Genomic DNA, 23,633 nt, shown 5'->3' on the forward strand with positions numbered 1-23,633 from the left:
TGTGACTGGGTGCCATGTATTATGAGATTGATTCTGGTAGGTAGAAAGCACAGCTCGAATTTAGGTGTCCAGATGCTGCTGAGAATAACATTAGGCATATTTGTATTATTGCTTGCTGATCTGTGTTTGATGGACAAATAATGAAAGCTGCCTTTACACTCTGAGTGCATTATTTAGTTTTTTCCTTCAATTTTATTTACACCATTTATAGTCCACTTTTCTTTACTTAACATTATTTGTAGTCTGCCTTTCCGTGTTTGTTTACATTATAACTTACAACAACACAAAGCAAAGCCGGTGTAGAGAAACAACTCAAAACAATTTTTGCAAATGCATACAAAAGTTTTTACTAGTTATATTAGCTAAATAGCTAAAGTGCACAGACAAATGTATAGAATAGATATCAAAGTGAACCTATATATACACGCTCAGATACAATATAGCGGTGTAATATAGTCCTCTGATACATGCAAAGAGTTCATAAATCAATTGATTCCTTTTGCTTCAATCATATAGTGCGTGGGTCAATATACTCTTTTTTCTTCGGTCGTATTTCACAATGGCCAGAAGGGTGGTATTAAATCCAGAACACTTATTCCAATGTATAGCTGGGCATATTCCTCAGCTACGGGTTGCAGCCAGCAATATTTCCAATACCCGTTTCGTGGTCAAAACTTCATCAGGCAGTAATGTGCAATCTGGATGTTCACCACACCAATAACTCACATCCACGACCCAAACAAATCAGTAAGTACGGAGCAGTGCCGGTACTTACTCCGTACTTACTTTTGTATGCATTTGCAAAAATTGTTTTGAGTTGTTTCTCTACACCGGTTTTGCTTTGTGCTGTTGACAGTTCTGTATCCTGTGTGCCCTTTTGGTTGTTTTGTACATTATAACTTAGGCAAAATTTCTATAGGCTTCTTCTCCAAAAAGAGATGTAGGCATTACTGGGAAGCGTGCCGTCTCTCAGTTGTCAGAAAAACAGTGTGATGCTGCCTTTTCACTTGCCATGTGGATTTTCTGTTTCTAGAGCGTGGTGTGGTATGGGAAGAAACCATTATTTTGCTTCCAGACAATGTTCACTACGTGTTTCTTTCTGCCACTATTCCAAATGCTCGCCAGTTCGCTGAATGGATCTGTCATCTTCACAAACAGGTAGAGTTGTCTTTCACTATAAAAACATCATTTGTAGAGTGCCTTTGAGGTCACTCCCCCACAGTAGAAAACTAGGGTCATGAACACTTAATACAGGGGAGAGCTACCTTTCAGAACAAAAGGGCCAAGCCCCATCAAAATTCAGAGCAAAAGGTCAACCAAGCCCTTTGCATAGCTGGAAATATACAACTTAACGTTAATGATATTTGACATTTTGATTAATAAAGTTTCTGCAACCAAAACACTCTTTGTTACATTTATTTGGAAGTAGCATGCACAAAATCTCACATTAAATAATAAATACACACAGGAGTTGTTTTAGTGCGCTGGCATGAATCTGTGCATGGTTCCCTCCTGGGATACTGCCAATTGTGTTCACTGCTATTTTTCTTTCTATAAAGCCTCTCCAAGATGTCCCTTAGTCCCATAAAAGTGTTTGTCTGCTATTCCCTTTTATTTTATTTTAGTATTTTATTTATTCAATTTATAGTCTGCTCTCCCTGCAAGCGTCCCACCCACCCCTCCAATATACCTTAATTTGAAGATGTCATTTCTGTACTCAGTGCAGCTTTGTTTCTGTACTGAGTCACATTTGGCCCTGGGTTGCTTCCCCCTGCCTTAGCAGATAATGAGTTCGAATTGACTGCAAGAAGAGATATTAGCAGGATTATATTTTCTCCCCAGTGTCTTTGTTGGTGACCTATTCCTGTACTGCCAAAGGAAAATACTTACAATGCAATCCTAAGCAGAGTTACTCCAGTCTAAGCTCATTGACTTCAGTGGGCTTAGACTGGAGTAATTCTTCTTAGGATTGTGCTATTAGTGAAGTATAGCATGTTGTTTTTGTTATACTTAGTGAAGCACCAAAGATTTTTTTTTCTATGACTCACTTGTGGTCGACATTTTTTCTTCTTTTTAAGGCTCAGGAATAAGGATCAGAAGCCACTATTTAATTCAGGGGCCACACTGTTGCGTACTTCCATTATAAGTGGACATTGACTTTGTGATTATTCCTGGTATAGCCAACCCATTTTGCTTGTTAGTGTAATATCGTGGGGTGGCTCTGGATTGCACGTTTGGGAATAGGCCATAGTTCAGTGGACAAAATGTCCCAGGTTCAACGCTCCAGCATCTCTGTTTAGTGATAGCAGAGCTGCAAATTAACTCTGGGTGAGATCCTGGAAAGCCAGGCACCACAAGGCTACACAGTTCATTCATCCGCCCTAGTTCTCTTGTGCATGCCTGTTCTTAGATGGGTGCAGTGATGCCATGCCACTATGTAATATCCTGAACTTTTGAATATACAGTTGCTCCTAAAGTGACACGAGTCAAAAACTCAAAGGGTTGCTCATTGATAATCTGTGTTGTTTTTTATCTCATGCTTGCTTGCAGTGACTGCTACCTACAAAGAAGCAGTTTACTGCTCAATTATGGGCGGATCATGTATTGACCTTGGTACTGAATAACATATCATTTAAGCAAAATGATCCCAAAACAAGAGGGTTCCTTTTTATTACATGAAGTAGTGCAGTGGTTGGTGGGAATGAGAAGAAAGGTCACCAATGCAATGGTGTAGCCAGATCCTATGCATATTTTCATGGATTTTAGTCTAAGGGAACTCACTGGACCTCAGTCTCAAGTAAATATGCATGGGATTGAAGCCTTAATATGCTAGAGACAGTGAAAATAAGATCTTGACTCCTCTAAGATTTCAGGCAACAGAGTTCAGGGTTCTCGGAAGAATAAATAAATGAGTTCAGAATTGTAGGACAATACTACAGACGCTATAAATAATGGTGTGTGTGTGTGTCTCTCTCTTCCAGCCTTGTCATGTGATTTACACAGATTATCGACCCACTCCTCTGCAGCATTATATCTTCCCAGCAGGGGGAGATGGACTACACCTCGTAGTTGATGAAAATGTAAGGGATTTTTAAGCAAATTTGAATGGGTGAAATACTGGTAACGTTAAGTAGTGGAACATGCAATGTGGGTTTGAAGAATAAAGGTAAGGATGCAGATAACTGGTTTAGGTTGATCGAATGTCTTTTGAACAATCAGGCTCCCGTATTATATCAAAAGCTGCTTCTGAAACTCCCTTCTGCTTCAAAAGTTAACATCCATGCTTCATAGAGGGGCTGCTGTTTAAAACCCATAAATCCAAATACTCCTTTGTTCACTTCACATCCAAGCCAAGGCAAAAAAAAATGGCTAATGTGGTTTATTCTGCTATGACAGAGCCAAGTCTTTTGATTCTGCTATACAGTGCTCTTTTCCTGTTCTTTACTATAGTGTTTAAAAATGTTAGTGCTTTGGCCATATTGATGGATCCTTAATATACTGGCTCCAGGGATCTGTATGGCTATGATTATGTACTGACTTCAGAATACAGAGTTCATTGTTTTCCAATGAATCTTATGAATGAGAGGGCTGCTGCTCTCTCTGTCTTCTGCTAAATTCCTAATTTTCATGGTTTTACTGAGACAAATTACAAAAACATGAGGATGTTTCTGTTTAGGCAGTTTCTGATAGATTAAATTGGGATGGAATTTCCATTGTTTAGGATGTGTTTACTCAGTATTGTAGCATAAGCTTTTGAGAATCACAGTTCTCTTCATCAGATGCGAAGAGAACAGTTCTCTGTTCTGTTCTCTCTGTTCAGTTCTCTCTGACGAAGAGAACTGTGATTCTCGAAAGCTTATGCTACAATTAAATTGGTTAGTCTTAAAGGTGCTACTGGACTCTTTTTGATTTTGCTACTACAGACTAACACGGCTAACTCCTCTGCATCTTTACTCAGTATGGATCCTTGTGTTACAATGTCATTCTTCCTTTGGCAATGACAGCACAAATCAATCAGAAAAGTCTTAAGTTAGTTTGAGGAATCAGCTGTGAAATTAAATATACACACACGCAGATTAAATATGTGAATGTTAATGCTTTTTTCCCCCAGGGAGATTTTAGAGAAGATAATTTTAATACAGCTATGCAGGTACTTCGGGATGCAGGTGACTTAGCTAAAGGGGACCAGAAAGGCAGAAAAGGAGGAACAAAAGGTACGTACTGACTTTCCCACGTACATTGTGTTGCAAAGTAAATAATTTGTTATAATGTCAACAGTGGTCGCAGGGTCTTACTGATTTCACTGTTTTCCCAGGTCCATCAAATGTATTTAAGATTGTCAAGATGATCATGGAGAGAAACTTCCAACCTGTAATCATATTCAGTTTCAGTAAGAAAGACTGTGAGGCGTACGCTCTTCAGATGACAAAACTAGACTTCAACACAGGTCTGTTCTAATCATTGGTGGAGCAACTTCTGACAGCTTACTTAATAGCAGCCAAGATCTAAGAAGCTGCCTTGGCTCATGGAAGGAGCTTGTGTTTGTCCCGTGGAGTCCTTGAACAAAGAGCTCTTCCTTGTAATGGAAGGAAAACTTACTGGAATCCAAACTTTGTAGCGGCCATTAGAGTTTCACAAGCTTGTTTACGATGTCAGAATTTGTCTGAGGTATTTTGCCTGTGTTGTGATTCTGTAATGAACTGAGCAAAAAACAGCACTGAAGCTACTTTTGGGTTTCCTGTGCAAGATTAACTGTTCGCCTGTCTTTCGATCCTGTTTTTGGAGTAGTTATTCTTGCACAGGATCCTACCAGCTTTTCCACTAGCACAAGGAGGAGGGAAAGGCTCCTTGTGATCCCTGAAAAAGTGAGGCTGGGGGTGATGAAGCCTGCATGAACAACAGGACAGGGTTGGTTGAAGTGGGGAGGGGGGCTGGGCAAGATTTAGCATGCATGTCCTACTTTTCTGTTGCTCATGGCCATAATCAAAATCAAAAGACACACTAGTGATAAAATATAAACTTTAAAATGTAAACTCTTGAATAGGATTTTTGTTAGTATTTTGGCACAGTGATTAAAAACAAGGTAATTTTTGTAGGGGAAATTTTATACGTGTTCCCCCCCCCCCTTTTTCAGATGAAGAAAAAAGGATGGTTGAAGAAGTATTTAATAATGCAATTGATTGTTTGTCTGATGAAGACAAAAAACTTCCTCAAGTGAGTATTTGTGGTATGAAATAGAGCCTGTTCACTTATCGCAGTACAAGGCAAAGTTATGCTTTCTCAGCTATGGAGTAATCACGGAGCTTCAGTTTTTGCCTTGAGCTGTAAAATATACCTGAGCACTAATGTTATTTCAAGTACTATTCAGTTGCAGATCTCAGAAGCTAAGCAGAGGTAGCCTTGGTTAGTAATTGGATGGGAGACCTCCAGCAAAGAGCAGGGCTGCAGAGGCAGGCAGTGAAAAGCCACCTCTGTTAGTCTCTTGCCATGGAAACCCCAGCAGGGGTTGCTATAAGTCAGATATGCCTTGAGGGCACTCTCCACCACCACGCTATTCAACTGATATTTGCTTCCAGAGGGTCAGCAGTAGTATTAAAAACTACTGAGTCAGTCATGATGATGTAAAGCTTAGCTTGCAAACATTGTGTCTTGTAAAAACTGGCTTTTGTATATTCTGGGATGGAAAATACATCAAATATTCTCATGTCTTTTGAGAAGAGTCATAAATTCCAAGTAATGTTCAGTGGTTACTAAAAAATAAAGACCATTATCAGTTTTCATCCTGGTGCTTATGAATGACATTAGGAAAAAAACAATGCCCTTTACAATGTTGAATGGCTTGAGCTGAATCCTGCGCAATGTAGAGAAAACCATGTTGCCTTTTGAAGGCAAAATTCTTCTGACATGTTCAGCAAACCTAACATCTGACTCTTACGTTGTTCATTGGTTGATTTATGTTAGCCTTGAAAATAAATCCACAAAAGTTACTCGATTTTTTGCTAGTTTACTTGCCCACACATAACTAGAAAAAGGATATAAAACACAAACACTCTCATAAGTGGTGACTGAATAGCCTGATTCATGTGGAATTGGATTTAATCCTTCCTTTTTTCTTTTGGCAACAAATATCTTTATGTCTGTTTTCAACAGGTTGAGCATGTGCTTCCGCTTCTGAAGCGAGGCATTGGAATCCATCATGGTGGATTGCTTCCTATTTTAAAGGAAACGATAGAAATCCTTTTCTCTGAAGGACTGATAAAGGTATGTACTATTTGGCATGTACTGGTAATTGTTTTGGGTCTGGATTTTACTTGGTTTTTGGTTGATGTGAGATGCCCTTCTTGACCTCCCAAAAGGCTATGCCAGGGATTAACAGAGACATGGACAAAAAGCCATGTTAGGCAGAGCTACAGTAAGGAAGGGAATTGGGGCAAGATTGTTCCAGTGGAAAAGTTGAGTAATAGGATCCAGTCCCTTCACTTTGTAATCCTTCTTGCACTGTCAGGTTTTTGTTACCAAATAATGTACTTTGATAAACTGTGAGGCAAAATAGTCCTCACCGTATGTTATATGGAGGGGGGGATGTAAAGTTACCAACATTCTCTCATTTTAAGACATTTTAATAATAAACTCTTGATTGGCTTTATGGGGCTTTGTAAATAATATAACAATGAGTTGCTTGTTTTATGAGATAGTCATGTGTACGGGATGATGTTCCCTGTTATATACTGAAGTGTGCTTCATCTAGATAATCCAGCAAAGCCCAGACTGGTAGCAACTAATTTAACAGGTGCTGTATTTGAAATTGTGGAAAAACTGAAGAACCAGTAGAATTCTCTTCCCACTCACTTCCAAAGTAATCAAAACTCCACCAGTGGTCTCTTTTTAATAGCCACATTCTCAGTGTGAAGACCAGCAGAGGCTTTGCCAGAACTGTTCCCTTTAGCCACTGTCTCCTTTGTAAACCAAGCCACAGGCAATGAAGTTTTTAGTACTAACTAGTCAAAGGCTTAATTGCCTGTTCTGTGGCCCCAAGAGACCTTTTTCCTATATTTCGGTTTGGACAGAAGTAGATAGTAAGACATGTCCTTTGGTTCTGCGACCGTACTGAGGGTAGATCCCTCAGCTTCCAATCTTTGCTGCACAGTAAGACTTTACCGTATATTTTAAAGGAAAATACAGTGGTACTTACCCAGACTGTCTCAATGGTACATGACAGGTTTCCATTCTTAAATCGCTGCTGTGTTTGCTTAGGCCTTATTTGCAACTGAGACTTTTGCTATGGGAATTAACATGCCAGCACGGACTGTGCTGTTCACAAGTGCCAGGAAGTTTGACGGGAAGGATTTCCGATGGGTAAGCAAACTACACTATACTATATGTGTGTCATACTGAAAAGGCCAGAAGAGCTAGTAATATAATGGAGAGCATAAACAGATGTTTCAACATATCACTGATAGTTTGACTGCTAAAAGCTAACATCTATTTTTTATTAGAAAAAGAAGAAAATAGATACAATAAAATATTAAAAGTACAAAGGGATAAGTCTCATCCTTAGCTGAAAACCTTATTGGTCTCTAAGGTATCCTGCTATCCTTTACTTTATCGTTCCACATTATCAGTGAGGACAGATTCTCAAACCTTATTTGATAATGCAACAGCATATCTAAGGTTTTTACTTGGATAATTTAGTCATTAGAGCTACTTTCCAAATCCTCAAGATCCAGACATTTGTGGAGGGAAATGCTTGTGATTTCCAGTATGATGCAATGCATTATCTTGCAGCTGAGAACAGATTGTGTTTATGCTGTAGACGGAGAGTTCGGTAAGGTTTTCAGATAGCATAACTAAGTTGCCATAGGACTGAATGGTGGGTTTCATCCAGCAAACTTTAGGATAAATTCCAAGGTATGCTGCCAGAAGGGTTGAATATCTTCAGCTCTAGTGTAACCACGTTTGTTTTCTGCTATTGGTGACTCCAGAGGTATTGCCATACTTCACACATGGTGGCAGTATGTGGCTCCTTGTTATGAAAATGAGCCTGTGATATTCTCAGGTTCATTTTCCCTTTGCAGACAGCTCAATAATTGATCATTTCAGGCAAGCTGAATTGCACCCAACCTATAAAATATTTTTTCACTTTTCCCTTCAAGCTAGAATTTTGGAACACAACGTAATAGTGGAAGGAACAGAACAAGACACTGTTGACCTTGTTGGACATGACAATAAGCTGTGGCTTGCGAAGTGGAAATGATTAATATTTAAACTGAAACACACACACACACACTCTCACACACAAACGACTTACTGCTGTAATGACTCGTCATTCCCTGTAAATCGTGCCGTTGTTTACTCATTGTTAGACATTGCTAACCATTGTTATTGTTTGCATTATGTTGCTCCAGTTTCTTTCAGTTCTTCTTTTATGCATCCCTCCTTTTGCTGTGTCCATCCATTCCTTAATACTTAGCAAATATTTATTACTTCCGGAACACTTTGTTCTGTTTCCTGTCTCCCCTTCCCTCTTGATTCTGTTTCTTCAGAATTCTCTTCCTTACGATACCAGACAGTCCTGTTGATTCCTGTATTTTAAAAAGGAGTTTTAAAAGCCCAGCATTCCCACGATCTCTTTGTTCTCCTTCCCTCTCTCTTCTGAACCTTTTTATATTTTGGGGGAAAAGGCTCTGCTGGCAGGGTCTGTCTTACTAAAGGTTGTACACAGTACTTAGCTGTAGGCTGTAGATAAATATTATAATGGTAGTATTTACAATTTCATTTCATTATACATTCAGATCTCCTCAGGTGAATACATCCAGATGTCTGGTCGAGCTGGACGTCGAGGCATGGATGATAGGGGAATAGTCATTCTGATGGTGGATGAGAAGATGAGCCCAACAGTGGGAAAACAACTTCTAAAGGTATCTTGGTGTCTACAATACATATCCAACATAATATGGAATAGTACTAACTTCTGCTTGGATGTGCTAACAGTAGTTGGTGGAGTGGTACCAACCGCGTCTCTCTCTTTTTAAAAAAAATATTGGGGCTGTATTTGTGTGTCAGAACTTGAATGGTTTGTTTCCCTCGATCTCTGTTTCGAGTTGGCTTTAAAGGACAGATAATCTGCAACAGCTTTTGGATTAATATATGGTGATATAATAATAGAAAGTGTTGAGTTGTATGTGTTCAATTGTAGAATAGGTATGGATGAACCACATCATTGCATCCTGTGAACTGTGGGTGCAGGGATCTTGTGGAGGTGCTTCAGAGCTTGTTTTTCTCCCAGATGCAAAGGTGATGCTGAGGGGACCTTATTGAACAAAATGCCACACACAGGAGAGCAGAAGTCCCCCTCCTCACTGCAGAAGTCCCCCTCCTTCACTGTCCAGAAGGGGACCTCCCATCCCGAGCATCACCTTTTTTCAGAGTTACATGGAGCTGCTGGAGAGAGAGGAAGGTAGAAAGGATCCATCTTTGCAAATTCTTTGTGATTGCAGCCTTGTAAGATCCCTCCCATAGTGCACAATTAAGATGAATAAGAAAATAGGTGATTAGATACCCTTAAGTGTCTCCCTAGCACCCACAATAGTGAATTTAGGCTGCAATGATTTAAGATGAAGCTCATGGGATGATCTTCGGATAATTGCTTCCTTTCAACTTAATCTACCTTACAAGGTTGTCGAGAATAAAAAGGAGGAATGAGAATCTTGAATTCTTGGGAGGAAGATGGGTTAAAAATGTAATAGCCATCATTGGGCATGCCAGTAAGTGATCAATGCTATTAATGGTGATGTTCAAAATAATTAGTTAGAATCATAGAATCAGAGTTGGAAAGAACCTTCAGAGTTACCTAGTCCAACCCCCTGCTCAGTGCAGGAAACTCATGACTACTCCCCCCCCCCACACACACACACATAGGGGACCCCTGCTCCATGCCCAGAAGGTGGCAAAACATCTCCAGGATCCCTAGCCGAACTGGCCTGACGAAAATTGCTTCCTGATCCCAAAGTGGTGATCAGCATTACCCTGGGTGTGTAAGAAGGAGTCATGAGAACTAAGCACTGATGTAACCCTTCCTGCCCTCCCTCTCATGATCTGCCTACATTCGCAGAATCAGCATTGCTGTCAGATGGCAGTCTCCAAAGAAGGAGAGCCTACCACCTCTTGAGGAAGCCTATTCCACCGAGGGACCGCTCTAATTGTAAGGAAGTTCTTCCTAATGTTTAGTTGAAAACTCTTGATTTAATTTCAACCTATTCGTTCTGGTCTGACATTCTGGGGCAATGGAAAACAACTGCACCATCCTCTTTATGACAACCCTTCAAGTTCTTGAAGATGGTTATCATATTACCTCTCAGTTTTCCACCTATCCTTATGACAAATAAGCCAATATCTCTTAGCTTAAATGGTTGGTCCAACATGTGAAATTATTTTACCATCAGACTAATCCTCCTAGCTCAGAGTAGTCTACTCTAACTGGTATCATCCCTCTCAGAGTCTCAGGCAAAACAAGATCTTGCTACTTGATGAAATCCTTTAAACTGGAGGTACTGGGGTCTGTACATGGGACCTTCTGCATGCCCAGCAACTGCTCAACTACTGAGTGACATCTCCTTGAGAAGAAAGCTAGTGAATACTTGGTGATGAAAGCAACTCTCTCTGGTTTCTCATTTCATTTTCTTTTGTTTTATTGTGGTTACTTTTTTTCTTAGAAAGGGAACCTCACATTATTTACCCCTAAAGCTAGTTTCTCATTGAGAGTCATCCTATGACCTCACTGTTTATAACAAGGCAAAGAGACAGCCCCTTCAAGCAAGCTGCTGGAGTGGAATTCATCCAGCTGCGTGGAGTCCATGTATAAACATCAGCTGAACACACCGACTTAATTGCAGGCTTGTCATCTGGTTTTACATCAAGCTCATTCACATACGTTTCCAAGCATCCACATGTGTGGGCAGATTTTGGAAAACTTAATAGACTGTCTGTTTGCTAAAGGGCTTGACCTGGCAGCTGGAGCATGGCATGGAAGAGTTGGCAGATGTGCCAGCAGAGGAGTTCAGTAATGGCCCAGGTGTTCAGTAGTTTGGTACTCTCAGAGCTGTACAACTAGAGGAACTGCAGTTAAAATCAAATTGTTCTAGCTACACTGATTTCACATGAAATTCTGCCTGATAATTTTTAGAAACTCCCAATTTGCAGGGTAAACAAGTATGTTCTTAAACCTGCAAATAGGTCCTCTGTAATAGAATGACAATAGGGTCTTTCATTCTTAATTATAAATGTTTCCTAGAGAAACTCATCAAGCAGAAAGTTGTATCTCTCAGACATAGTACTTTTAGAAGAAATATATTTTTGAACATTGCTTGTTTGCTTCTCATCCTTGTTCTGGGTTTCTCAGAATGCTGTACCAAGGCAGTGTTCCATCCAAGTACTGACTGGGCCAAGAGTCTGTTTACTTCTGAGACTGTTTTTCGGGGCTAACCATAAATTAGACACCCTTGCTGAATTTCAAAGAATAATTCAAAACTAATTCAGACATGTTATGTGATTAATTAAACAAGTCTTGTGTTCTACGCAATATTGTAAAATGGGCAGAAGACTGACTGCAATACACTTGTGCTGATCCACTTTGCAACTAGCTGGTGTGATTCTTTCTAGATCTGACCAAGAGTAGATCAGTACATACAATAGAACACAGATTAGATAATTGTTGCAGAATTCTTAGCATTTACTCTGTCACTGATATAGTGACTAAAGATGCTGCCGCCACACTTATTATTAAGGTATGGATTTGCTCTGGGAACACCGCTGTGTGTATACACTAAACTTTTGCTATGTGCTGCTTTTAAAATTTTTTTTTAAATTATTTATATGTAATAGATGTAGATGAGATGATTGTGTTTTTTAAGGTGTTTTTAATGATGTGTATATTTGTATTCTGTTATCCGCCCTGAGCCTGTGAAAGCGGGGAGGGCGGAATATAAATACAATAAATTAAATTAAATTAAAGCATCAGAGACACCCGGGTTCGAATCCTGAACCTTGCCACAGAAGCTTGTGTTATAATTTGCTTTGTGCCCCCACTGGGAAGAAAATATATTTCATTTGAAATATGTTAGTGAAAGCTAGAAAAGATTAAAAGTGGACCATGTAAGAGTACTGATAGCTTGTCTCTGTCATACAGCATGTAAGTTAGATAGTAACACCTGACTTTACTTCCTGTGTTAGAAACATGGTGAGCTATTGGGCTTTACTTTTTTTTGTGCCCGCACTGTGAAAGCCAGATGGCTTGCTGCCCAAACTGAACTTCTTGGGAATTGCATCTTGTTTGCCAAATTGGTCTCAGTCAAGTATTTTATGGTTCAGTCTGTCGTTACTGGCTCAGCTTGAGTGCCCTTCAATTTTACAAAAAAAAAAAAAAAAAGAAGTAAAAGTGTTAGTTGAATGTTTATTATGTTAGCCATTAAAGTCATAAAAGAAGTGTGAGGAAGGGGGAAAATTTTATAGGAAGTTGTTGCGTCTGTTAGACATGATGTGAAATGCATAAAGTGAATAAAACAGTTTCTGAGTCTTGTTCTGCTTGTCACCAAATGCTTGCTTCAAGTTAGCTGGTCAGCTGGCTCTCTCAGTCTTGCATGTTTCTGTAGACCTTTAAGCATACCCACCTAGTTATGACAAGTTTTATTGATTTTCATTGAATTAAAAAACCTAAACAGATTCTCTCGTACTTGGTTAATTCCAGCGTCTGTCTGAACCCTAGCAAAGGAAGTTTAAGTGCTATATGTCTGGCAGTTCCGAGAACTCCATGATTTGCAATTAGACGGTAAACCAGAAACCAGGGTTTGAGATATATGGCTTGACAAACTACAGTTACTGCCACTGCTACACCCTGGAGACAAGAGTGAACTGAATGCCTGCCTGTAGAAGCTTCCTTCCAAACAAGAACACAAGTTGTATGAAAAGACTGCCAGTATTTAGGATTCCCCACCCTGTACTCTCTCTAGGTATGGAATTTACTCAGCCATGGATCTCCTCCCATTCTTGGTACCTGATACATTATCTTACTAAATTTCTGAACTGAAGTATTTTTGTTCCCACTTTCTATTCATTATTTAAGCTGTGACCCGGTACTGGAATCTGGCCACTTGACCATTGACACCAATTGAATATCCTTTGGTTTTGCCTACATTCATTACAATTGCTGTAATTTCGAAGAAACATACAGGAAACTCACTTTTCTCAGAAACTTTGAGTGGTCTACCCTTCTTCATATATACTTAACCTCATACAACTTATAGTAAGGATATGTGGAGACCCACAACAAAATGCTGAATGTTGAGCGTTTGTTTTTTTTGTTTGCTCATCGTAGACCTCTTAAATTCAGCCCTCTTCTTCCACCATCTATTGCCCTTCTCCCCACAGGAAGCTGCCTTAGATTGAGTCAGACTATGGGTCTGTAGGGAGGGAAGGCAGCATGGGATAGCCCAGTCTCATTAGATCTTGGAAGCTAAGCAGGGTCAGTACTTGGATGGGAGAACACCAAAGAAGACTCTGCAGAGGAAGGCAGTGGCAGCCACCTCTGCTTCTCACTTGCCTTGAAAGTCCCAGCAGGGGTTGCCATAAGTCAGTTGTGACCTGGTGGCACTTTACCCACTTCACCATGGATCTGTTGAAGTTGACTGGCAGCAGCTCTCCAGGGTCTCAGGTAGAGGTCTTCTGCATCATCTACTTGAAAGTGAAAACAAAGGCTCAGTTGAGGCCATTACAATACCAAGCATTAAAAGAATGTGAAAGACCCTTTGAGTATCTCAGCTGTTCACTGCCCTGCAGATAAGGGTGAGCTGCTGAACTGGTGTTAAAGGGAGACCTTTGCCAAAGCCTTTATGGCTAGTCACTCTGGAGGAGGAGGCGGTTAAAGGCCCTTTGCCCTTATCTGGGTGCAAAGGAGAATGAATTGGTGGGTGAAACTTCTATTTCTGGCCCTTCAACACTGCCTTTGTTCAGTCCATGGCCCCTGTTATAACAGTAAGCTGCTGCCTAGGGACATACAGCTGGAATTTCTGCTGACCTTGTGCTTCGGCTTTTTTCCATGCGGGGGGCCCAAAATGGCCAGGATTGGGCTGCTGCTGAACAGGAGCGTGATCCACCACCCATCAGAGACCCGATCCGGGCTGTTTCGGCCCCAATCCGAGACAAAACAGGCCCAAAATGGCTGAGAGTCAGGTGGGCAGGGCCACCTGACATGTGACCTCTTTGGGGAACTGCCGGAACTGCGTTCCTGTGCGTTCCCCCTTGAAATGAGCCCTGCTGATAGCTATTTAGTAGCTGCTATACCAGGATTTCTAGACTGCTTGATTTAGTATACCAATAGTAGCTGCAGTTGATAATCACAGTGATTTGTTAGTTTTTGAGATATTGGTTGATTTGTTAAGTTACATTCCTTTTCTTTTGCCTCTTAAAGTTCAAGCTGTAATTGTCTTGTTCAAAACAGACAAGCCTTGCAAATTTTTTGTATTGTCTCAGAGGTTGTTCCAAAAACACATTTCTGTTTCTAGTTAGAAGATGAGTTACTTTTTAATGTATCCTTTTTTGTTCTTGAATGGTAACTAGATCAAATTTACTAAGATGTTTTGGTTAATCCAAACCAAATATTTGCAGTTTTGAATATTACCCTCCGTGCTGAAGTTTAAATGGACTCTTCTTGTCAGGTTACAATGGTATTTTGATGAAGCTGTTCTCAGTAACACTTTTTTTAAGGCAGGCAAAATGTACATAGTATTTGTTTGCGTGACAAACCAGCAACAGCTAAATGCTTTTTGTGGTGTTGACTTTCTGAAAGAGTTTATTATACTACTGAGGTGGTGGTTTGTTATCAAAAAAGATTCTTGCTGAACATGGAGTGGAATCTAAGGCCCTCCGTTCATGTAATGAATTTAATTGCCTGTTTCAAACTATATCATTTAAGGCGTTTTTTTCCAGAGTGAGTTTAGCAAAAAGCAAAATGGTTGGCTTACGTTTTGAAATAAACTGTAATAGAAAATAGATTATTACCAGAAAGTGAGGCTGTACTTCCCTGAAAGCATGCTTAAGACTGCAGCCTTTGTTTCTAGATGGAGCACCCGTGATTTATATTTCTGAATACTGATGTAGACCAGAGCTGGATGAACCATATATCTTAGAATGCTTTAAGGCTAACATACAGTACAGTTAGAATAAAATAAAATACGTTCATGCAGAATATGGCTTGTGTGAATCCCTCTACCAGCAAAAGTAGCAATTGCTCATATTTATTTACTTCATATATACCCTGTCTTTCTCCCCAACGGGGACCCAAAATGGCTTACATCATTCTCCTCTCTTCCATTTTTTGTTCACAACAACTGTGTAAGGTAGGATAGGCTGAGAGTGTCACCTAAGCAAGCTTCCATGGCAGAGTAGGGATTTGAACCTGGGTCTCCCAGATCGTAATCTGACTTTCTAACCAGGACCCCACACTCCCTCCTCCCCATACCTCAATTGAAGAAAAGCATTTAAAGGAACTGGAAAGCTGAGCGCATATGTGCTCATGTTTGCAATACCTCCTAAGGTTTCAAGTGGCTGGAACCAGACAATAAGGAATATTCAGTAATAAAGAAATCAACATGCAACCTGTTCATTTGAAAGTCCATGAAATACTCATCTTTTCATCCACCGTAAGATACAAGGCGTTGGGGTCCATTGGGTGACCAATTTTGGCTTTCCATATCTTTTTAAGCTGTTGAGATTTACATTTTGTTATGTATGTTTGCTTTGTCTCAAGATTTTATATAAATTGTCCAGGTTGCACAATTTGGTTGATGGACAGGGAGCAAATATTTAAAAGAATAATAATAAATAAAGCACTTACTTTGAACCTGCCTGAAGACTGCTAGTATGTAACTTATGCCACCTATTAAAAATAATTTTCTTGTGAGAATGACTTATACCATAAGGAGCCAAAATATGAAGTATTTTAGGTTTTCTCAGTTTGATTTTTTTAAAACCACATTAAACTTCTTTTGAAACTTCCCAGTTTCAAAAACAGTTTGCTGCACAGGATGGAAGACTGCTGTATAAGAATGCAAGTCTAAAGTAAATATGAACATCTTTAAAGCCCGGCCATGTTTCAGTTATGTAGAATAATCAGTGGTTTTCAGGCTTTGTTTCAGGGAACTTTGGGCTCAGCTTATCAGGGGTTCCTCAGTGAGAATATGAGTAACAGCAGACAGCTTGAAACCTAAGAAAGCAACATTTGACCACTACTGTTACTCCTCTGCAGCTGCAAGGAAATGCTTGTTGTGTTAGCAGGTGTAGTGTCAGTTATTGCTGGACTGGCTGTATACCCTCGGAACATTGTCTGGAGCTGTCTGCAACATACAGGTTTCTTGTCAGACAGGTCAATCAAGAAAAGTTTTTTGAAGGCAGAAAGTTTGAAAATCATTGTGCACAGCATACAAATTATCATTCTATGTATTGTCAAAGGCTTTCACGGCCGGAGAACGATGGTTGTTGTGGGTTTTCCGGGCTGTATTGCCGTGGTCTTGGCATTGCAGTTCCTGACGTTTCGCCAGCAGCTGTGGCTGGCATCTTCAGAGGAAGCAGAAGTTTAACAAACTACAGGAAAAAAGACAGACAAGCCCAATGCTCGACAATGCACGCATTGTCATCAATCTGACAGACCGTCAACTCTCACCAGAAGAAACCTCCATCTTGGCAAAGGGAGGAAACTTTGCAGTCACCCCCACCAGAATTCCTGTGGAAGACATCATTGCAAATGTAGAAGCTGCCATTCGTCATCTACCTGAAGAGGAAGCTGAGGAAATAAGAGGAGAGACAGCCAGGATTCTACGAAAGGCAAAGCTTCCCACCAGCAATATAACACGCAAGGAGAGAAATGCCATCAAGACCCTCAATGCAGATCCAGACATCATCATTTTACCAGCTGATAAAGGCAATGCTACAGTGATCATGAAAACAGAGGAATACAAAAAGAAGATTAAGGAACTCCTGGACCCCTCCACCTACAAAAAACTAAAACGAGATCCCACTTGCAAAATCACCAGGCTAACAAATGCGCTGATCAAGAATTCCTCACTACATCCCGACACGCACAGAAAACTATGCAAGACTGAAGCACAGCCACCTAGACTATATGGACTCCCCAAAATACATAAGGATTCAGTCCCACTCCGACCCATTGTGAGCGCCATTGGTTCACCGACATATGAATTAGCTAGACATCTGGCAGATCTCCTGCAGGACCACATCGGGAAAACCTCGTCTTACATCAAAGATTCAGCAGATTTCATCAACAAAATCAGTTCTCTGAAACTCAATCCACAAGACATACTTGTCAGTTTTGATGTTGTATCCCTGTTTACCAAGGTTCCAGTAAAAGACACTATTGCACTTATTAATCAGATTTTCCCAGAGGATGTAACAGCCTTATTCCACCATTGCCTGACAACCAGTTACTTCCAATGGGATAACGAATTCTATGAACAGATGGATGGGGTGGCCATGGGGAGCCCACTCAGCCCAGTTATAGCAAACTTCTACATGGAACATTTTGAAAAAACAGCTCTAGAATCAGCACCCCACAAACCTAGTGTATGGTTCCGGTTTGTGGATGATACATTTATCATTTGGAGCCATGGGGAGGAAGAATTGATGGGGTTTTTGAATCATCTCAACAACATCCACCTGAACATACAATTCACCATGGAGAAAGAAATCGAGGGAAAACTCCCATTCCTGGATACCTGGGTCATCCGCAAAGCAAACTTTCAGTTAGGTCACAAGGTCTACAGGAAACCAACTCACACTGATCGGTACCTACACAAAAACTCCAATCACCATCCCCGACAGAAAAGAGGCATAATGAAAACATTAGTGGATCGTGCAAGACGGATATGTGAGCCACACTTTCTCAATGAGGAAATTAATCATCTAAACCACGCACTTCAGGCAAATGGCTACTCCAGAAATGAAATCCGAAGAGCAATCAAACCCAGGATGAATCAAACAACCAAAGAAAAACAGTCTCCCACAGGAAAAGTGTTTTTGCCATATATCAAAGGAATTACTGATCAGATGGGAAAGCTTATGAAAAAGCATAATCTTCAAGCAGTATTCAGACCCACCCGAAAAATACAACAGATGCTACGATCAGCAAAAGACAGTAGAGACCCCCTAACCTCTGCAGGAGTATACCGTATACCCTGCAGCTGTGGACAAGTTTACATCGGGACCACAAAGCGTAGCATCCAGACAAGAATAAAAGAACATGAAAGACACTGCAGACTTGGACAACCTGAAAAATCAGCAGTGGCTGAACATAGCCTAACTCAAACAGGGCACAGTATCTTATTCCAGGACACCAAAATACTGGACAACACTTCCAACTACTTTGTCAGACTGCACAGGGAAGCCATTGAAATTCACAAGCATAAGCAAAACTTCAACAGGAAAGAAGAAACCTTAAGAATGAACCGAGCATGGTTTCCAGTTCTGAAAAACACCAGGCTAACAAAACACTCCACACCCGACAATAGCCCTGCAGAGAAGATTAGCACATCAAGTACCAATCCATATGCAAAAGAACCTCCTCAGGATACAGTGAAGCCTCCCACCATTAGCATTCCACACCCTGGGAAACTCTTACAGGATGACTCAGCTCAACCCCACCCCTCCTGAGTAGATACAAATGACCTACATCTTTTCCACACTGTGACACTGAGAGATCTCTGTCTTTTGGTGCTACACCTCTGAAGATGCCAGCCACAGCTGCTGGCGAAACGTCAGGAACTGCAATGCCAAGACCACGGCAATACAGCCCGGAAAACCCACAACAACCAAATTATCATTCTGTTTAGGAGAATTTTTGTAAAATATCGTATCAGTACAATAGATATTTGTATCAGCATGATAGATATTTGAACAAGATCTCAAGCCTGAGAGATGCACAAGTGTTATTTGCCATCATAGATCTAGTAGTGTAGAGTTACATTATTGTCAATGACAGAGGCAGTCCCTGTCTGGGGAGTTCTCACGAAGGCCATGGGAATCCTCTCTGAATGCCAAATACTTTTTCTTAAGCCTTTCTTGAAAAAATATCCTGGAATATGGTATCTTACAAAACTGTGTTTGAACTAATTAATATAAACATCCAGCGGCACCCTAAAGACTAAAGTGTGTGTCAGTATGAGCTTTGTGTGTCAGAGCTCACTTCTTCAGATACGTGAGGAGACAATCATTTTAAGAATTCAAATAGGAAAAATTGCAGAAGAGGGGAAAGAGGAGTTGAGACTGAGAGTTTTGATGTGGAGAAGTGAGCTCTGACTCACAAAAGTTCATTCTGAAATAAAGGATGTTAATTTTTAATGTGCCACTAGGCTTTTGTTTTATTTTGCTCTAACAGACTAGCCTGACTTTCCCGCTGTCATTTAAACAAGGCAGTTCATTATGAATATAGAAACTCAGGAGATGGGATGTTGGCATTCCGTTTGGCTCCAAAGTTTATTTATTTTTTTAAGAGTCTGATGTTCTGTTTCTGATCTTGCTGATTTTGCTTGTCTGTTTCAGGGATCTGCTGACCCTCTAAATAGTGCATTCCATTTGACATATAACATGGTATTGAATTTGCTGCGTGTTGAAGAAATTAACCCTGAATACATGTTAGAGAAATCTTTTTATCAATTCCAGCATTACAGAGCTATTCCAGGAGTGGTTGAAAGTAAGTATTATATGAAATGCTAAGCTGTTTAGCCAAATGCCCATAGTGTTGTACATTCCCGAGGGCTTACCACTGCATCGTATTCTCTGTGGTCTTGATTAATCTGTTACTGGTAAATGACCATTTAGTTGGGAAGAACCAATATCAACTGCGGATACTGGGATCCAAAGAGGTTTGGTGCAGCATATTAGATTTTTAAAAAAAAACTTTGATCAGAAAACCCTTCTGCCAAACCACAAATTGCTCTTGAGAATGAGGGGACTTTCTAAAGAGGCTTGCTGTGTGGTACTGAGAGGAGGCTTGACTTGAAATAACACAAGCCAGAAGCCCCCTTGGGCAGGCAGAGCTAGCTGCATGGTTCTTGGAACCCCAGCCACTGAATATTATGGAGTGAGTTTTCAAAAGTGGTTCTTCATCTCTTTCTAGCCTAGCCTGCTGTAATTGAACCGCAAGCCCTTAGCAGCTCTTCTGCTGCAGACCAATGCGGCCGCCCTCCTGAAACTGCAGTTGAACTGGCATTCCAAAAAGTGACATGTGGGTCAGAACTATCCAGATTGGTCCCCCATACAGTTTCATCTGTATCTGCTGATAGCACCAAATGGTAGTGCATGTTGGGGTTCTTCAGATGGCTCTTTTGATTTCTTGCAGGGCTTTGCAGGAACTTGGCCTCCCTTCACATGAGCATGCAAGTCCTGGAAAGGTAGCACAGGTGCAGCTGAAATGATGGCTGTGCCATCTGTGCTTGGGAGGCTGCTTCCAGCAAGGAGTAACTTGCTGTTGTCTTGTTATGTTGCTTGTACTGGATCCCAGGAGCAGCTGAGTACTGCGGAAGCTCATGGGATTTGACTGTCTTAGAGAAAAGGTTTCAAATCCCAGGCTTTGCTTAGAGTTGAGGATTTTTTTTTAAGTTTGAAGGAAAAAGGGGAGAGAATTTCAGTTGCAATTCTACAGTCATTTTGCACAGTAACAAACCTGGATTTAATGCCAGGTGTATTCTGCAGCTGGAACTGCACTAGATCCTATGTGCCAGTGGTCTTCAGTGTTTTGAGTCCTGGAATCCACCCTTAATACTCAGGTAAATAGTCTGAGATTCAGTGAGCTGCAAGCACGTTATGAGAAGTTTCCTGACAGTAAGAGCCAGGGGTCTGATGTTACTGGTTGGAAGGGCAGCTGTGCACTACAAGTATACATGGAGCATTGGGGCAAGTGAATGGTGGTGGGAGAGATGGAGGGACAGGCTGGGTGAAGAGATAACTTTCGTGGGGAAACAAGCACAGCTGTCTACTGAAAAGAATCCCCTCCACCGCTGAGTGACCTTCCATTGCTGTCCTGTTGGTCCTCTCATTGAGTTGCAGATGAGAGATATGAGTCATGGTACCCACCTTCTCTATATATGTGCACAGCACGTACTTTGGAAAAGCAGTGAAAATGGTAGCTGTATAGGAGTTTTGTGACCTGGCAGGTGGGGCTCCCCACCACATCTGAATGTCCTAGTCCATGAGCTGAAGACCACAGTCTTAGCAGACACATAAAAATGCTATCTGTGAAAAGATTCTTAGAAGTATTCATCCACCAAATTATTCTTAATGCTTTAGGGTGTGAGCCTTCCACATATATAGGTATAATGCCCAGAAGATTCACCATAGGGTATAAAAGAACCTTCTCCTTCCTCTGCTCTTTGGCATATGTGACTCCAGACACTATGCCATGGTTATTCCTCTTAACAACCTGGTACAGTGAATACCCATGTCATGGGAGAGTATTTGGAACCAAGGTTTTATGCCAGCGACAGTTTCCTCTGCTTGCAGGCACTGCACTTTTTGAGAGAAGGGAAGTGTCCATAGCTTGAGTTTTTAATTGGTTTAAACCCCTCTTCAGACTCTGAGAAATTGTTTTTTCTCCTGTCTGACTCTGCTGCATTTGTTTCTCCTAGAGTCTCTCTGTTTGCCTTAGCAGCCAAGAAAATCCGGGCTAGAGTTGTGTCCAGAGACAACAATGGTTTTATCTGGTATTTTCTGCCTAGATAATTTTAATCTTTTAATATTTGTACATATGTTTACATGTTAGAGTGCTTGATGTGTTTACAAATATGTTGTAATGGCCTTTGGCCACAAACAATAAACTTACCTTACCATAGCTTGCTGTAATATCACAGATATGTATATTATCAGTTTATTTTGAAATTTTTGTTTACAGAGGTAAATAAGTTAGAGCAGCAGTACAATGAAATTGAAATTCCAAACGAGGAAAGTGTGATCATCTACTATAAAATCAGACAACAACTTGCTAAGCTGGGTAAAGAAATTGAAGAGTACATTCACAAGCCAAAGTACTGCTTGCCTTTTTTACAGCCAGGAAGATTGGTAAAAGTAAGTAGCTTTTTTATGCCCATCCGTTTTATGTTCTAAATCTATATTTTGAGAAATAGATCCTTTTAAACTGGATCTGCTTGGTCTTTACAGTGCCATTATTGAACTTCTGAGCCTGTTATTTTAATACGTAGATATTAAGAATATTAAATTGAAACACTGTTGTGTGTGTCCAGCTTTAGAGAATGTGCCTTTGGGGCAATATGCAGTCTAATTTTTGCACTTCTTGGTATATTAGCGGTGGTCTGTCTCTAAATGAATGTCCATTATATACTATTTGACAACCACTTTTACACATACCTTATTTATTTGTTATTGTAGATAAACATAACAGAAGTGGGCAGTCATGATTTCCTCTTGATTGAGAAACTGATTTTATAAAGTTTGTATCCAAGAAAGAACTTCAGCTTTCCTTGGATTTTAAGTACTAAGTTTGTTCTCATACCACATCAGGGCTTCCTAATATTTGCTGCTTTCTATTGTGCAATTTTTGATCTCACTGAATTGTAATTCTGTACAGTCCTTTAGTCCAGACCTTATGCTAAACACAGCTTTATATTTGGGTGTCGTGTTTTATTTTTTTAGGTGAAAAATGAAGATGATTATTTTGGCTGGGGAGTGGTGGTAAATTTCTCCAAGAAATCCAATGTTAAGGTAAAACAATGGTCAATCCACTGGGACATAAACATATACTTGAACTTTTTTTCCAAAATGGTTATTTAAAGTCAGTTATTTCCAAGATGGCCACTCACACTTGTGTACTGCAGTCCTTGGTTCTTACTGAGTTTTATGATCCAAGGCATCCAGCCTGCTCTAGAAAGTAGGTTCCACCAAGTGCAGTGGGGTTTATGTCTAGGCAAGTGTGTCAAGGATAGCAGAGAAATCTTAATTTCTAGGTCCTGGCTTTGTTCGTGGTACGCACTATAGAATTTTTGTTTAAATATTGCTTTAAAAATGCCCTATATTTGCTTGACTTCTGCACTCTGGTCAACTTAGCCTGACCATATCCTCCTCTTCAGCTTCCCCCACCCAAGAAACTCCTTTACAAGCATGTGTGTGTATGCTTAAGATCTTGTATACTGTCTGCCCTAGCCAACAAAGAGGACTTGTTGCGTGTTATCAGATGGTGAATTCTGGCTGTTTTGCAGTCCCATGCAAACTACATTTTAATATAAATCCTGTTATTGGGCACTAGTTCCTTTTCTTACTGTAGACATGACCTCATTCATGCTTTTACCTTTGCTGGAGTTTTTTTTATAAAGTCCTTCCTTTTACAGCCCATTTGAGGACTTTGTCAGCTGTTTGTTGGCTCTGAAGTTAGGGAAGTGAACAGCCTTTGTCACTAAGGGACCTTTCTTGGTGAAAAGACAGGGCTCCGGTCTCCAGGGAAAGTTCTGTTTTCCTCTCCATATAGGAACTTGTCTTCCCGATACCCAGAGTGTGCAGCATCTGGTTGCCTAGATCTGCAAGAGCTCAGGTTGCTTTTCACTTTGAAATGCTTTGCAAAGACT

At 40.4% G+C, this 23,633-nt stretch overlaps 1 protein-coding gene across 2 annotated transcripts in view; it reads left to right on the forward strand.

Moving 5' to 3' along the window:
- The window catches only part of MTREX (Mtr4 exosome RNA helicase), a 51,557-nt gene that overhangs the window by 8,533 nt on the left and 19,391 nt on the right, over nucleotides 1-23,633 (forward strand). For both annotated transcript variants that reach the window (XM_054987193.1, XM_054987194.1), the window contains exons 8-18: nucleotides 1,034-1,158; nucleotides 2,982-3,080; nucleotides 4,112-4,214; nucleotides 4,316-4,447; nucleotides 5,135-5,214; nucleotides 6,151-6,261; nucleotides 7,255-7,356; nucleotides 8,793-8,918; nucleotides 19,603-19,753; nucleotides 21,950-22,122; nucleotides 22,708-22,776. In XM_054987193.1, coding sequence (XP_054843168.1) covers nucleotides 1,034-1,158; nucleotides 2,982-3,080; nucleotides 4,112-4,214; nucleotides 4,316-4,447; nucleotides 5,135-5,214; nucleotides 6,151-6,261; nucleotides 7,255-7,356; nucleotides 8,793-8,918; nucleotides 19,603-19,753; nucleotides 21,950-22,122; nucleotides 22,708-22,776 — 1,271 coding nt within the window. The remainder of the gene's footprint in view (nucleotides 1-1,033; nucleotides 1,159-2,981; nucleotides 3,081-4,111; nucleotides 4,215-4,315; nucleotides 4,448-5,134; nucleotides 5,215-6,150; nucleotides 6,262-7,254; nucleotides 7,357-8,792; nucleotides 8,919-19,602; nucleotides 19,754-21,949; nucleotides 22,123-22,707; nucleotides 22,777-23,633) is intronic.

This window comes from Eublepharis macularius, chromosome 8 (assembly GCF_028583425.1).
Source record: "Eublepharis macularius isolate TG4126 chromosome 8, MPM_Emac_v1.0, whole genome shotgun sequence".
Lineage (NCBI taxonomy): Eukaryota > Metazoa > Chordata > Lepidosauria > Squamata > Eublepharidae > Eublepharis > Eublepharis macularius.